The sequence below is a fragment of the Neopelma chrysocephalum genome, unplaced genomic scaffold (genome assembly GCF_003984885.1).
Source record: "Neopelma chrysocephalum unplaced genomic scaffold, ASM398488v2 Primary Assembly neopelma1_116, whole genome shotgun sequence".
Classification (NCBI taxonomy): domain Eukaryota; kingdom Metazoa; phylum Chordata; class Aves; order Passeriformes; family Pipridae; genus Neopelma; species Neopelma chrysocephalum.
Window position 1 is genome coordinate 254,576 of NW_020897778.1, and position 16,958 is coordinate 271,533.

General features: G+C 39.9%; 1 protein-coding gene across 5 annotated transcripts in view; it reads left to right on the forward strand.

Moving 5' to 3' along the window:
- CABIN1 (calcineurin binding protein 1) overlaps positions 1–16,958 on the forward strand; it is a 111,021-nt gene that overhangs the window by 76,693 nt on the left and 17,370 nt on the right. For all 5 annotated transcript variants that reach the window (XM_027696837.1, XM_027696836.1, XM_027696839.1 and 2 more), the window contains exons 30-33: positions 3,247–3,410; positions 5,364–5,460; positions 6,687–7,328; positions 7,782–7,856. In XM_027696837.1, the coding sequence (XP_027552638.1) occupies positions 3,247–3,410; positions 5,364–5,460; positions 6,687–7,328; positions 7,782–7,856 (978 nt within the window). The remainder of the gene's footprint in view (positions 1–3,246; positions 3,411–5,363; positions 5,461–6,686; positions 7,329–7,781; positions 7,857–16,958) is intronic.

The following is a 16,958-nucleotide window of genomic DNA, read 5'->3' on the forward strand; positions in this document are numbered from 1 at the left end:
CTTCCTTCCTTTCTATTTTCAGTGACTGAACTAGAAAGTGCCACCACTGCTGCAGCTCCGCTCACAACACTGTCCTCTCCTGCTCACCCTCCTCCCTGAGTCTGCAGTTCTGCAAAGGCAGGCTGGGCAGCAATTCCAAGCTGAAAGAAAAATCATGAACGTGTCACCAGGATTATGGCAGAGACTGACTTCATTATTCAGTTTTAATGTAAAATTCGGTATTAAGTTCTCTGCAGGATTTTCGCATATTCCCAGATCTGTTTTTCCCTACCAGCATGTCTCAGGCTCCCTTCCCCCGCCCCCACTCTCGCAGAGTGTTTGTTTTGCCAGGAAGGCATGGAGAGCAGCGTGATGTTTTGGATCTTGAGAGGCATTTTGGAATTGTTGGAAGCGTCTCACTCCTTCCTCTGGCTTTGTGTAAACAGCTTTGCTGGCTGTGGCAGCAGGGAGGAGAACCTTCAACAGTGGGAATGGTGGCCAGCAAACAGGAGCGGGCGTTGGATGGCCAGAGTGGGGACTCTTTGTTAGGTGACCTCAGTGGTGATAATCAGTAATAAAACCTTCCAAAGAACTGCAAATTTTTGTCACAAGGATCTGCACTCCTCTCTGGGTGTACTTTCAAGAGAGGTACTTTGCTAACATGGGCTTTGTTAAACTTCTCTTTGGGAGAGGTTTAAATGAGACATTCTTTAGTTTCTGACTGAAATTGCAGTCTTAAAAGTTCAATGTCACTCATGAAATAAATTCTGATAAACTCACTTTACCATCAATGTTTTGCATATTGCTTAATAAAATCAAAGTGGGTGGAATGAATGTTGTTCTGACTCCTGATGGCAGGTTTGTTTCTGCTTTTGGCTCGAGGCTGCCTGTGAAGCAGGCAGGTATGTGTCATGGGACACCAATCTTATCTATTGCTGTTTTGCATTTATAAAGCTGCAAGTCAGCACATGAAAAGTTAGCAACTTTCCTTTTTAAATCAGTGCTTCTTTTGTAATTGTAATGATAAATACACTTAAACACCCCTAATATGAGTTTTAATTCAAGCTCTTCTAATGTACCGTTCCCCAAAATATGCAACTTTGTGTCTATCAGAGGGACTTTTTCCTGGCTTTCTGGCTGCAGTTTGTATATTCTGTCACTGCAAATGGTTCTTCTGTGTTATTGTAATTTCTAGGGTAGCATTCAAGTGTATACATGGGGCATGTGAGAAGGAGCTGCAAAATTATTTCCAGCTGATTCCAGATACAGTATCTGATCCAAGTGATCCTCCTGACTCAAATGGAGGATGAGATAATTGCTGAAAAAGACCAGGAACCTACCTACACATTGGCTGTGTTCCACTCCTACAGTGTGCTGTAGTTGACCATAAATTGTTTTGTGTAGTTAAATTGGCTAAGTAGGTTGTTGCAATGTGGTGCCATTATGAGGCATTCACTTGTTTTAGGATTTGGCAGAAGCCCAGTTTACATACGTGCAGAGAAGCAAAAAATAGCAGCTCCAGAATCTGTGTCTTTCATCTGTAGCCTGAAAGGAAAGCCATTGTCTGCTTTGAGGGAAGAAGGGGCATCTCTTATTTAAATCAAGTGGGTGCTGTTTTACAGAACTGTTGCCTACACGATCTGTAGGTGCTTGAGAGCTGCTGAACTCTGTGAGCTTTTGGCCACCGAGGCACGGAAGGTGTTTATGGATCTTGGTTGTTGGGAACAGGAAGAAGCAGCAGTTGCGCCTTGGGGGTTGGTCAGGGTGCAGTTTTAGGTACTTTCTGGAAAAAGGAAACTGTGAAAAAAAAGCTTGAAAGCAAGCTTCAGGGAATAAAGAAGAATGGCTTTTCTGTGATCATTAGGGAGTGAGAGTAGGGAGCATGAGGAGAACCAAGAGCAAGAAAATTTGGCAGATTAGTCTGTGCATTATATCTCGCTGAAGTCATTGTTTTCCATGTGAAAACACTAATATTAACACACTGATATTCCTGTGTTGTTTTTTCTTAAGTTCCTATACATTTTACAGAGTAGAACTGCAGATTCTCTGCAGACATGCAGGGGGAGAGTCCATTGTAGGCAGGGGGTTACGAATCTGCTTTTGTGGTCAAATGTCATTTATGATTGCAGTAATCGTTTTCTTCCACTTTGTATTAAGTTCTGAAGGGTTTTGCTCACATTGAAAGTAAAGCTAAACAAATCAAAGCAAGACCTTTAAACAAGTATAAAGAGTAATATTTGTATATTCTGCTCCCTGAACAGGTTTATAAAGCCAAACTCATTCTCAGTCAGGTACTCCTGTCAATGAGACTATTCTTTCCTGCATTGTCACAAAATGGTTTACATGATCAGAGGATTTTCATCTTAGAAAGCTACTGCAGGAAAAGCTTCAGAACCAAATAAAGTATGAGGGAAGGGTTTGTACTGATGCAACAGCAGTTTTAGTGAATGGCCATAATAGAAGTCCCATCCTAACATGCAAGCATAGTAGTATGTGCAGTGCATCTTTTCAGGTGTGATTGACTAGTGTGTTGACAGCATCCACAATAAACACCTGAAAAAAATCTTGTTAGACTTACTAGGCATTGCAAAATCCGAGCTGACTAACCCTAATTAAATTATGTTTCCTGTCAATCTCCAACCTTGCTCCCTAAAGATTCCCTTGTCCCCAAAATTTAGAAGGCACAGGATGTATGCACAAGTATTTGAATCTGCCACTGGAAAATGGATCCTGCTGAGGAATCCGATTCTTCCTATGAGACTGGTTAGTGCCATGGTGAACACTGATGCTATCAAGGCAGTAACCAAGTTCTTAAGATGTCTACTAGCAGATTATTTGAAGATAAAAATTTGCCGTGACTGCCTACAAGTAACAGCTTTCAGGCCAGGAAAACTTACTGCAAGTTACTGGGTTTTACAGCGGTTCAGCTTTGGCTTGGGAAGGCGTATTCACAGACATTTAAGAAAAATGCACCATATAATTTGAGCTTTGCTTGCTTTTTCTGGGAATAGTTCAGAAGCATATTTAGAAGGTGTGCTGTGGCTTCTGCAAAGTTTCTCCTTTTGCTGCTGGCAGAAATCAGTTGACTTTAAACCCAGATCTAAATCCAGATCTCCCTGTCTGTGGGACCACAGCAATCGTCTGTCCGTTATTCCCCTGTCCCTCAGTGAAGTTCGGTGTGCTCTGGAATCCGACCCATATTTTCATATTCCTGTCCTTTTCACCTGGGTCTCTCCTTAGAAGTTTCCTCTTTTCCTCCCTCTGCAGGGAATCTGGCGCATCCCCGTGGATGAGATCGACCGCCCGGGCAGTTTTGCGTCTCATATGAACCGCTCTATTGTCCTGCTGCTCAATGTGCTGTCACAGCTAAAGGATTACAACACCTTGCTGAAGGTCTCATCTATGCTGCAGAGAACCCCTGATCAGGGAAAGTATGAGAGTTTTGTTTTAATCCATTACTTTGTAAAGCTTTGAAATATATTTTGTTGGCTGTGTAACTCTTTTATTTAAAGATGTTCTTTGTTTAGGAAAAAAAGCCTTTAGGCAGATTCCTTTGGGAATATAGTGGAATGATGGTTAGTTTTTCTCAGGATTACGTTTCTATATCGTAGTTTAGAATTTCTCAGCGTTTCTCCTGAAACTCAGAGCAGCCATACAGGTGCCTTAACAGGGTTACAGGGGTGTTGTGTCACGTGGGGGGATTCACTGGTGTCATTACCCCTCTGCTCACTCTTGCGTAAGAGCTGTGTCCAGCACAGGGGGTCATGGCCCAGCATCCTGCCTTCCTGTAATCCTTGACGGACTGAACAATGGTTATGTGCCTGTTGGCAGCTGATGCTATTTAAAAAGCTTATCCTGTTCAGGGGTGATCTAATTTTAATTGCATTAACCTTACTTAAGAAAAAAGAAGCTATTAATGTGAGCTATATACGGATTCGTATCAATGGGAGGACCAAAATAAACATCTAAGGAAAACATTGAAGCAACTGAGGTAAAATTCTAGTAGCTTGCCATGCGGGAAATGTTGAAATTGGTCTCTGGCAAATGCTTAAGAAATTGAACTTGAATGATTGATGGCAATAAGTTGGAGGCATTGAAGGTTTCTTCATGTGTTTTCCAGTGTGAGTGTATGTGAATTTGCATGGATTACAGTGTTTCTGGGAATATGTCACCACTTGTTCAGCAAACTTGAAGCCAAAAATACTTTGACTTTTAGCATATCAGAAGAACTGGACCATAGAAGGTTTAAATTCTGTCCTAAGCAAGCCCACAGTTGTACTAAAAATATTATGTTATTTATAAGTCTAGACTGAATTTAAAAAACAAGTAATTTGACATGTTGGATCAGCCAGTGCCAGCCATGGTGAGCTGTAATCATTACAGGAACTTAGAAATGCAGATATTCTGGGTGTGTCTGGTATATGCCTGGAACAACCCTAGTTTTAAAAATAGGGAGTTTTTAGTTATTACTGAGCTAATGAGGAGTCAGGTGTTTGTATCTTGTGTCTGAAAAGCAAACCATAAAATTACACCCTAGGGGGAAAATACATGTATTAAAAATGTTGGCCTTTTGACTGAAATAGTACCTTTCAAAGTTATTTACTTGATTTTTAGCCCTCTCATTAAAACCGGCCAATTCTGAAGTAGAAATTTAGTTTTCCGTCAAACTCCATTAGGTGGGATTGATGGCTGGAAATGTTTTCCTTGAAAGCAGTCTAAAACATTGTGTCAGAATACACTGAAATTACAGTGCTCTAGTAAATTAAATGAAGCTATAGAGTGAATGTTTTATACCTACAGTATTATTTTTTGTGACACTAAATAGGAAAAAAGGTATTAGCCTAAGAATGTTTTAGCTCTAAAAATCCTAGATTGCAAGGCAACTGATATGACTAATGAGAGAGGATTTGTTTATGTGCTTAATCTCACATGCATGCTTTATCCAGAACATGAAAATCACCTGAGAGTTCAGCATAGCTTTGTGGAACTAATACTCTTTTTCAAGAAAGGGTTTGAATAAAAAGCTGGTATTTGAGGGGCACAGAAGGCTTGATACAAGAAAACTGTAAATCTGGTTGTCTGGTTTGCTCTGGGTTTAGTTGTTCAGTGTTGTTCTCTTTTCATTCTCCCATTCCCTCTGTTTGTAGATAGTGTTAACTTCTGCTTCATGTGTGTCATGTTTGATGGTTGTGGAGAAGTGGAGGGAAACAGCTAAAGTGTTATGTTTCATTATGCAACTGTAAATGTTTTGTTTGCTTTCTTCTTGTTTAAAGTTGTTGTGTTGGCTTTTTCTTTTTTTTTTTTTTTTAACGTCCTGGTTCTTGCTTTGGCAGTCCTGTAAGCTTTTGGCAGTTAACTTCATTTGTTCTCTCCCTGTGTTTCAGGAAGTACTTGCGTGATGCAGATCGCCAGGTTCTGGCCCAACAAGCCTTTGTGCTCACAGTGAAAGTGCTGGAGGACACCCTCAACGACCTGACACAGGTAAGGCAGCAGGACACTTCATGGCTGTAATTTAGTAATTAGGTTTTTCTAGGTTCAGTTTACCCATTCCTTAGATCTCCTGAGAATGAAGGGCTACGTTATCAGCACTTATTTCTAATACCTTTTGTTTTATATGCCACCACAAAGAAAATTTTATTCCACTGTTGTTGTTTTCTGGTTTTGAAATCCAGTAGCAAATACAGTTGTTGAAAATGGCTTACAGTGAGTTTGGTTTGACTGTCCCTTACATTTCAGGTAATGGTATATACATGGAGTGTAAAAAAGCTCCATTTTCAGGTGGGGTCTATTGGAAATTTCCTTTTAAAATGAACTGAGATTCCTCTTGCAAAACAAAACCAGACAACAAGGTGTTACATGCCTGGCCACTTTTAACTGCTAGTCCTTGACAGCACCACACTTGTTATTACATGTAATTGCAATCTAGATTTAATTTTTAAAAGTCATATGGAAACTAATCCGTTTCCAGGTTAAGATAACTGGAAATTGGAGCTTTATTTGGTAAACTCATTCAAGGAAGAACTTGTTCCTAAGGGTTTTGCAAGTTAACAGACTACACCTTTAACAAACTAAATGAAAATATCCTTAAGAACACTGGAACTCTGTATATGAAATAGTTTGTTCATAAATCTGGATGGAAGAATTGTATCATTAGCAATTTTTGAAAGAAGAGATGATGTTCTGAGGTTTTCTACCTTTGGAACATCACCAAAGTAAAGGTATAAAAATTAAAATACTATAGCAGGGTTTTGCCTGCTTCTTGATCTATTAAAAAGAAAGTTATGTAAGAGCAGCCAAAGAGAAGATTCATAAATTTGAGAGTGATCTGCAGCTGCCAAAAGAAACAGATTGAGTTTTGATTTCAATACATTAGAAGAAAAATTTGTGCTGTTAAACCTTGATTTTCATTTAGTTGGAGCCCAGAGCATGGACTGAAGTAGTGGGGAAAAAAAAAACATTGTAGCTTTGGTTCATCCTGTTGATTTCTCTGTGGTGTTTTCACTGATTAAAATACTTTAATTGTAAGACTTGTGGCTTGGATTAATTAACATTCAGGAATAAAAAAGAATGAACATAGAATAAATGCGTTTTTTTCAGCAGAGGCAGTAATGAAAGGTACTTGTTGTCAATATTCATGGTAGTCATTGCTGTGCTCAAATGCTTTCTGATTTCAATGGTAACAGAGAAGAATGACTTCTTTTATTAAGGTTTCAGAAGATCAGGGTTCCAAGTCCTCTAACCTTGCTTCAGGAAGGATGACAACAGACGTCTCAAATAAAACTAGCGCTGAAGAAGGGAAAGATGTCCTTCCCAAAAAGCCAGTTTTATCAGATGGAGTAGTACATAGCACTGAAAATGGAGTAAAGGAAGTGACCCAGGGACAAATTCCCAATGCTATGGACATATTGGAACAAGAGGACAGGAATGAGAAGGAGATTAAGGAGCTCCCTGGCCCTGGTTCAGTTGAGCCTATGGATCTTGATGGCTATTCCAATGACCCTGAAAAAATTGATTCTTCTTGTAAACGCAGTGAGCCAGACCGGCTTCAGTCTGGCAGGACCTCAAAGGAGAGAGCTCCGGAGAGCCGGACTCCGGAACTTTCTTTGGAAGAGCTGAGTATCAGCTCGAAACATCAGCAGCAGGCAGCTAAAGGAATAGTTCAAGCAGTACCTACAGAAGAACCTGTCCAGAGATCAAACAGGAAGAGGAAATTACTTGAGGATGTGGAGTCTGGAAAAACACTTCTGCTCGATGCTTATCGAGTCTGGCAGCAGGGTCAGAAAGTCATGGCCTATGACCTGGGTAAAATTGAGAAGATCATGTCTGAAACGTACATGCTGATTAAGCAGGTAAAGTATTGTATCATTAATTGTAATTTCTCTGTGTGGCCTCGGACATGATTGTAGAATAACAGTAATTGCTAAACCAAGCAGTATGAAATTGGCCCTATAGCTGTTCAAAAGTTGGGGAGATAAATATCTCTTAAAGAATCATTCTCCTGACAAGACCACTGCTGGAGATGGGGAGTAGGACCCTCCATGTTTTGAAACTAAATTTCTGAAATCAGTTAAGAGCTGCAATACCAATTACGTGGGGTTTGTTCATGCTAAATGTCAATTTGAATTGAGAGAGTTGAGTATGTATCTTTGGATATATACTCCTGAATAACTTAAGGTCAGCATTCTGCCATAAAGTGCTGCTTCTCCCCCTTACTCCCATGCTCTACATCCCTATTTCATGTCAATTTAATTAGATTTATAGATAAGTAATTATGACTTCATTAGTTGTTATTCTGTGTTTAGGTGGATGAAGAAGCAGCTCTTGAACAGGCAGTCAAGTTTTGCCAGGTGCATATGGGAGCATCAGCACAGAAACAGGTGAGCTCTAAAGTCTCTGACTGCTTCTAACAACCTTTTATTAGTTTGTACAGGTAAATCTGTTGCTGAGTGTCTGCAGCACTTAGAAATATCTGCTTTCCTTGTATGGTTGTCATCTAAGGTAAGCTGGCCACGTTAGTGTAGGGAGCTCATCCCCTTTACCGGGGTTGTTGCTATTGTTTATGTCAGGCTTGATTAGTTTGCATCCCCAAAAGCTATTGGGGAAACCCCAGACCATCTTCAAATTGAAATATTTATGGCACACTACAATTTTCCTAATGTCCATGTCATTCCTCAGCATTTCATGGATGGTGATTACTTCTTTCTGCTCCCTAGGGGCAAACCACCTCATCAGCTCTTCCCTGGCTAACACTGCACTCTGCTCCAGAAACACCACATAGCTTTTCTCTCAACTTGCATGGTTGAGAACCTTATTTTAACTCTATTATATTACTCAGTTTTTAGCTTGTAGTTTCTGGATTTATCCAGCAAACAGTTATAGAGCTTTAGAGGCATTGTTATTTATCAGTCCTTAATGTGAAATCCAAGCCATGATTTCATGAATGATTGATGTGTTTCATGGTCATTCATTTTGCAGCAAACCATCGGTTGAATGCCCCAAAGTATTTAATAGTTTTGTATTTTCCATAATGTTTTTTTTTTAGTTAAACTGTGCATTTGTATAATGCATCTCCTAGCAGAGTAACAGGGGAGGATGTAAGAGGGAAAATAGGGTTTTTTCTTTATTAGATTTTCATGGAAGTAACTTTCTCCAATTTGTGCCCCTCAGGAAGCCAGTAACATTTTTCCATTGAATGATAGAAATGAACAGAAATATCAGGAGAGGTATTCATTCTAGTAGTGTTTGTTTGATCATAGTCTGGTATTTAAGGTTTTCATTGTTTTTTAATAAAGGCATACTGGCTCAGCATGTTAAGTCTTTTTCAGTTTATTTTGGGGAAAAATAGACATTATCACACTTAGATTTATGACTTCAAAAATAAAAATAATTTGCTAATAAGCTTCTTTAAAAAGTAATGTTGCTGTTTGTTTTATGCATGTATTCACCTTTTTAAAAACCATTCACCAAATTCTCATCTATCAGCCCAGTTCCTTGCTGGGCTTTCTTGAAGGTTCTGGGGATGTGATTGCTATTCCAGCTCTTCCAGCAGAGTCAGCGGTTACTCAGGCAAAACATGAGAATGGTGAAAAACCTGCACACAAACTAACCTTGAAAGTAGACACAATAGGTGAGCTTGTATTTAACTGCACTGGCAGTGATAAGACTTCCTGTTAAATCACTTGAAATAAAACACAGCTCTTAACACGTGGCACTTTGCAGCTTGGAAGCTTTCCCTTGTAGGAAGCAGTCCCAGCTAACGAGGTTATTACATCCTGCAGTCTCATTTTCTTCTGCTTCGAGCAGGATCCTGCAAGCCGTGTGAAGCTGCTGCACTGCTCGTATAACACTAGGAATTAGTGTGGAGACACAGGAATAGCCACTCTCGTAGACATCTGTCTGTTTTCAACAGATTGAATCCTGTTTTATTTAAAGTTGGCAAGTGTTTGCCTTCTGTAAGCAAATGATGTCATGTATAGAGCTGGTGCAGCCGGGGGAAGTGCTTTGTTACTGCATAGTTTGAGTAGGTTTGCAGGGCCTGTGGTTCTTCAGTCACTTATCCCAAGAAATTGACAGTCAAAAAAAAAAGTGAGCACAAAATCCGCCTTGATTTGTATCTTTGTCTGCTGGCTGTTGTATTTTACAGTTCCAGACATTATATGGTTTCTTTATGAACGTTTTCACTTGCTCCTAAAATTAGGAATTATTTAAATTATGGTTTTTCAACTTTCTTCCAGACTGGTTAGTGTTTTTTAACCTAAATATTTAACAACTATGTTGAAGTCTTTTTCTGTGCCTCTTCAGGCACAAGCAGGAAACAATACAGCAGTCAGTAAACGGAATTGGACAAAGTGGGTTCTTACACTTGTGTGATGAGATCTAATCTTTTTAATAGCTTGGCAATACTGTGACCCTTTGACCTGGTTTCAGAAATTCTCTGTGGCTGTCATGAGTGATGCAATACTGAGGTGTTTTCAGCCAGTGAGACTTGCATCATGTTCTACAGTCAGCTGAACACATGGGAAGTGGCTTAGGAAGGGCTTGGGGTTTCAGAAGGGTTCCTCTGTACGTGAGGCTGCTGTTCTTAGTGCAGCTGGTGCTCAGCACCTTCACAGGGTGCTTAGACCGTAGTGCCTGTAACAGAGAGGTGTGTGCATGTGTCCTTGGTACACACTTGGCTGAAATGCTGTAATAGTACAGCTCTGGTTGAACAAAATCACTTGAGCATCATCTTACCAATGAAACATCTTCTCAAACTTAATTGGACCCAACTCTTACTTTTCAGGAGTAATTCGTTTTCCCATAGCAAACTCCATTTTGCTTTACCAAATCCTACTAAAGGGGGCTTTAAGTTTTTAATGTCTGAAGACCTGAAACAGTCATTCAAAGAGGCTACCAAAGAGGGACTTGTGGGCTTGAAAAAGCTGCTAGTAAATATGATATAAATGAATCCATGTATGTTACCATATTCAGGGGGGACGGAGGTTTTAACTTTATGAATAATTTGGGCTGTGGTTGTATCTGACTGGGTTCAATGTTATGTAATACATATTTACTGCCAAACCATAATGGTGAAGTAAAATCTGAACTTGTAACACTTATGTAAAAACGAAATGGGGGGAAGACTCAAATGTGTGCAGGTTTTTTATTTTTAATAGAAAGGTAAATCTTTTATGGAGTGTGGGAACAGAGCAGCATAAATAGACAGGATCCCAGTAATTGATACAAAAATGTGTTCAGTAAGTTTCCGGGACATTTCTTTCAGTAAATAATAATAATAACAATAATTATTTTTAAATGATGTATTCATCAACTTCGGAACATCTTGATTCAAAATCTAAAGAGTGGTGATGCAACATTCTTAAATGCTGATATTAATGCTGTTGTGGAAAATGGGTGTAGCCAAAAGTAATTCCTCCTCTTTTTGTCCTTTTGCCTGTAAGTTCTTAAGTGTGAGCAAGACTTTTGATAGACACATATCAAATGGGCTGAAATTGCTATCCAGTGGTGGTTGCTGTGTCATTACTAGTTAAGTAACTAAAGTTACCCTAGAGATTAATTCACTTCATGGTCAAGCAGCATTTTGAAGGATTCTTGTTCTTTTCTTTGGTTTTCTGTCTGAGAATGTTGTCTGAAAGATTTGCAGAGATCCCAAAAGCAGTCAGCTATTGCTGTGAGTTATAAGATATATTTTTAGTCTTGCCAGCTATGATTTTCATATGAAATTAATGGTCCCTGGAAATGGAATACCAAGGAGGCCTTGTTGAGGGAGAATGAAAGATTGAGGCAGACTAGTTTGACTTTGAAGTAGCATTGTACTTAAATATGTGGTGCTGGGGACCAAGGAGGGGACATGCTGGCAGAAAGCAGTTGTAAGGCTTCTAGATAATTAGAAATTTTCTAATAAGACTTTCCACTGGCTGCCTAAAATTGGTCCTATTAAATTCTTCATTTTATACTGTTAGGACATATTGACATGGTAAAGTTATTGCAGCACAAGGTACGATGAAGCTTTGCAGTGCACAGAATATTCTGTAAATTCATGTGGAGATACTTCAGTCAAAGAACCTATCTGTCTTCTTTTTTTCCTGGACTTGCAATTTGAAAAGGTATTTTTTTTACTGTGGGCTTAATATTGGATGCCTTATTACTAAAATTAAAGCTTTTACCCGTGTTGAAAGTCACAACAGATAAAACTCTGTGGTTTTGTGTTAGGGTATCTCTAATCCTGGGAACTGAATTTATATAAAACAAATAGCTTAAAACATTGCAGACATCAATGTTGCACACAGGGCTGGATTTAACATCTCTAAAAATACAAGAGCATTCAAAGGCAAAGTTCCAAAATGCCATTAAGTCTCTGGTCCTGTGTTGTGACCCTTGAGAATACGGGACTCTGTGTAGAAAGCCCTAGTAATGGGTAGCATTGTAGGAGCTGAAACTTCTATTGGCTCCTCATGGTATAGTATATCATCTAAATGTCATGAGAAGGGGCTATTTCAACATTGCTGAGTTATTTCAGACTCACTGCTGCCTTAGCCAAAAAATCCTTGTTCTGGGACCAACTCCATCCCTGAAGTGTGAGGGAGAGAAAAGAAATTTTCAACTGCCCTTTCCTGCTCCAGCTGCCAAACCTTGAGCTTTCCCTGCTCCATTCTGACTGATCAAATCCTCCCTTTCACCTTTTGCTTCACTTACTTCTTCCAAAATAACACATCCATGACCACCTTCTCCCACTGGCTGGTGCCAAACTCCGGGTGCTTTCCTCATTCCTTTCTCTAAACCTACAGTCAAAACTCCTCGGCAGACTTCAATGTCAGGTCTAGTTAAACATGATGCTTCATGAAGAAGCTGCCACCAGAATCAAAACAAGTAAATTTTATTATAAACACAAAGGCACAATCAGGTTATGCAGAGGAGTCGTGCCTTTCAGGCTCCTCGTGGGCTGCCAGCAGGATCCCTGGTTTTATAAAGTTTTGCTGCTTCTGTAATATAAAAGCAGTATTTCCTAAGGGAAGGTGCTGGTTTAGTGCTGCTCTCACTGCCCTTCTCTAGTTCCAAAACAGGTAACTGGGGTCTTATATTCTCCTTGCACTTGCACCAGTGTTTGCCTCTTCCCAGTGCTGGTGATGAGTTGTCTTAATCCACAGCCTCGTACTGGAGAATTTTAGAGGATCGTGAGTGATGGGCTTGCTGTACAGGGGCTGCAACTGAAACCACACACATCAGAAGTGCTCAGATTGACTCTGGAGCATCAACCTAGTGATAGTACAGTCCCTAAGTTGGACCTTACAGTGAATGTGACATTTTACTTGGAACAGGAAAAAAATTGTCTTCTGTGAGTGAAGCTAGAGGGCACTCCCATGGATTTTTTTCCCCTTCTGCTGTGGAATGCAGTCAGCACTGCAGTGACACGGGCTTTTAGGCTTTTTTCTTCAAGGAGGAAACTTGAGAGTGACTTGTTTGAACTGCCTTGGGTGTCTAGAGCGTTTTCTTCTCGAATTCTCACATTAAAAGAAACCCCCACAAAGCAACAAACCACCAAGCTGTTCTCTTCAGGAAACAGCTAAAAGCCTCCTGTAAAGGCACTTTGCTGGGGATGGGAGGAGATCAGGAAAATATTAAATAATTAGAAAATAATCATCTCTAGTTCTACCTCATGTGTTTTCTCCCCCTTTTTGTTCCACCCACATGCTGCTAATTTTCATCTTTTCTTCCTGCACATCAAGACGTCAGAGATTGCTTACAGAAAAAGTTGTTTTTCCTGAGTTGTCTGTGTGCTTTATTAATGCAGCAAAGATGACAAGAAAAGAGGGGGAAGGAGGAGGTGGGGATGGGGGGGACAAAAGGACGAGCTCTTTCATGGTCTCCTGCCAAAGGGTGACCATTTTGTTCACTGTTGCATTTGCCAGTTGCCATGGCATCCCCCTCTCACTCTATCCTGGAGGTGTATTCTTGATATAATTAACAGCTCTCCTCCTTCTGTCTCCTGCAGAAAGCAATCATTAAGTGAACATGAAGGAAAGAACAGACACTTTTTATCTTTTACTTTGTATATTAATATTTTTCATCCTGCTACCTGATCTCTCTTGGCCCAATAATGAGGTTTTTGTGTATGGAAGCGTTGGTGGTGTATGACTGCCTGTGTAGAGCAGGACATTGAGCCCCTGCATGTATTTGTGTAAATGGGATATTTACTTAGGCTAGAGTGCAGGTCAGTCATATGTATTTAAGCCTTTGTTATTTTCTGTATATAAAACTCTAGTCTTAGGAAATACAAGGTTCTCCAGAATCTGGATTATGGATATTCCTACTGTTTCTAATGTACCTGGAAGAAAACTTCCAAATAAGATTTCTTTCAAATACTGCTGTAGAGAGATTGAGAGGGAAAAAAAGAATGAATAGACATAGTTTAATTAAAACACAATACTGAGGAGCAGTTGGAGTGGTAATACTGTGGAATGTGGCCAGCATATTGTTCACCCAGTTTGTGTGACAGCTCCCGGGTTTTGTGGGGATGTGCTGGTAATCCTTCTACAAAGGCACACCTTTTTGTGAGGTGGATTCTGACTTCAATCCTACTGCTGTGCTAAACTCAGGCATGGGAATAATTTAAAAAAAAAAAAAAAAACAGCAAGAAAATGTTATGTAACAGTTGCAGTGCCAGCATCTTTCATTAGGAAACTTCTGTTGGGAATACCGTCACTTTTCCTTTCTTTGGAACATTTGGTTGTTACTTTTTCCCACAGCCTCAGGGCAGTGAGCCCTTCCAGCAGCAGGAGCAGCAAGGTTGCTGCAGGATTTCTTTGTTTTTCAAAATGTGTTTTGAAAAAACAGTAAGTATGGTAAAGAGAAACCCTTGGTCAGGTTATCTGGTTTATGACTTCACAGATACGCTACGAAGTAAAATTTTTCTTATGCTTTATCTTAATGCACAATTTCTCTTTGTTGCTGCTGTTGTCTCACTACTGAAATGCCTCAGTGGGAAACTATAGGGAGCTGTTTTTCCACTAACTTCTGTGAAAAAATTCTGCACTTTTGCTGATACTTTTATTGGTGAAAGGCTGTCCCAGTGCTGGCTTTCCAGCATTTCCCTCACTTCTTTTTGTCTCAGCTTTCAACATGGGAAGACTTTGTCCATAGCTTCCCTGAAGTTGAATGAACTCTTTGAGGAGTCTTCTGAAATAGTCAAAGTTCTAACAAATGAGGAGCCTGATTTTGTAACCTGTATTAGTCAGAAATAGTCACAGTTTACACAGATGTGCACCCTAATTGTTCATTTAAATTTCAATTTTATACGTTCTTCAAAATAAAGAACATTTTTGCTAATTTTTTTTAAGAAGAGCAAATAAGATAATGGGTCTTTATGGAAGCAATGGAGCATCTATGACACATCATTTGGATATTAATAAGCCTTAAATGTTTCTTCCATCCACTTTGGTAGTATAGCAGTCAGTGGAAAAGTAGTACTGCATACCCTTCAGTACCTCATCTGTTTTGTTTTTTTAAATCTAGAAGGAAGTCCAGTCTTGACTAGATGAACCTGTAATTACAATGAAAGACAGAAAGAAGGCAGATAAGAGTTTTCATTTTAGGTCAGTTATATGCACTTGTTCTGTAAATAACATCCTCATCAATATGAGAAAATATTCATTTCCTCTTGGTGACTAAATCCACTTTATAGTAGTAGTAGTAACAAAGACACTCAGCATGGTGAGGTGGATTGGAGAGGGAAAAGGAAAAGTTCTGACTTAGGTTATGACTTAGTGCCACAGCAAAGTAAAAATTAAAAAATAATCTCCTAATGAGAAACCACATAAAACACTGGTAAAGGATTGTCACTGCCTCTCAGTTTTCTACAGTATGTCTGTGGAAAAAATATGCTTTGCTGCTGGTTTAGCAGTAGAAATAGATGAACATAAAGGGCTGCTGATAAATCCAAGACTTCCTGTAATGAGTTTTTCTGGGTTTATTTCTCAGCTGTGGTGTTACAAGGTCCTGTGTTTTCCTGCAGGATGATGAATTGTGGCCCCATAAGTCTTGAGCAGCACAGTTAGTGACATTGTCCTGATCTGGGCTCTGTGAGTAGCATCACTTACTGCTCAGGGGTGCTGGAATTCTTGCCCCTTCATTAAAACCAAAATCTTTTAAAAAGAGCGTGTGCCTCACTGTGGTGCTCATCTGAGCTTTGTGCGTACAACTTTTGGGTGGTCTTCAGTTTCTGAGTCCAGTAAAACATAGGAAACAGGTTTAAATCCCTTTTCTTAGGCTTTGTGAGTTGCAGAATGCACAGTAGCCAACAGTGGGTTTTTTAATACTTGGCTCTTAATTTAAAGAAAGCTTTCTCCTCCTTTTTTATTTCACCGCCTCTTTTGAGAAAAGAAAGTCATTGAGAGGATTTTTGTTTTCTCTTCTCAAGGTCGCTGTTTCATTGGGTTGAAAAGAACCTGTCTGTTTGCAGCAGCCTTACACAACTCTTCGCCAGGTCGCATCTGGAAGGTTCCTTTTAAAACCATAAACACAACAATCGTCTTTGTTGTCTTTCTTTTGTATAAGGCTGCACTTTTTGACTACACATTAGAATTTTTAGTCATGGTTTTACTGAGACAAAAACATCATGTTACTTTCAGCTTTATTCTTTTGTGCAAATAAAATGTTTCTCTTATTATGAGGCAGGCTGATTTTCGGGGGGAAAAAAAAATCCTGCCCAAGCCACAACTTCACTTGGGGGAACTGATTAAAAATAAAAACTGATTTGTTTTTCTTGTCCCCAGTACAGCATCTTCATTTTGAGAGAAGTTAAATATGAGTCTGGTTCCATCTTTGTATAACAGTAGGGGTTGCTTCAGTCTCAACCTTTTCTCTCTCTGTGTTTGATCATCTACAACTTACAAGATGGCCTTTCTGTGTTTGTCCCTGCCTCCACTGCCTAGTTCAATGTGTGTTGGTTAATTGGTCTCGCTGATGCCTTAGATGATGGGATGTATTGAGTGACACCAACTTGGAGGGCAGGGTCAGTGTGCCAGGAAGCCAGGCTACCTGCCATTCCAGGGAACTCCAGTAGATGAGGATTGCATTGACGGGAGCTACCTGAAGGTTCAAAGAGAAATTCTGCTCCTGGGGCAGAATGATCCCTGTGCAGCCTGACAGGGGAACAGCTCTGCCAGAAAAGATTTGGAGCCCTGGGCAAGAGGTTGGACACAGGTCAGCAATGTGTCCTTACAGCTGTGAGGTCAGAGAGAGCTGGGATGCTTCATCCTGGTGAGGAGAAGAGTAATGGAGGGTGGGGTTATGGAATTGCAGTCTGCAGAAGAAAGGAAGGAGCCAGACAAGAGGCACCATTTAAAGTTGCAGCAAGAGAAATTTGGATGAAGTAATTGGAAAGAAGTGTTCACTGTGAAGGTGGTAGAATGCTGGAACAGGGGCCTGGGGAGGCTTTCAAATGTCTGTCCTTGGCAGAGTTTGGAATTGGGCTGATCCAA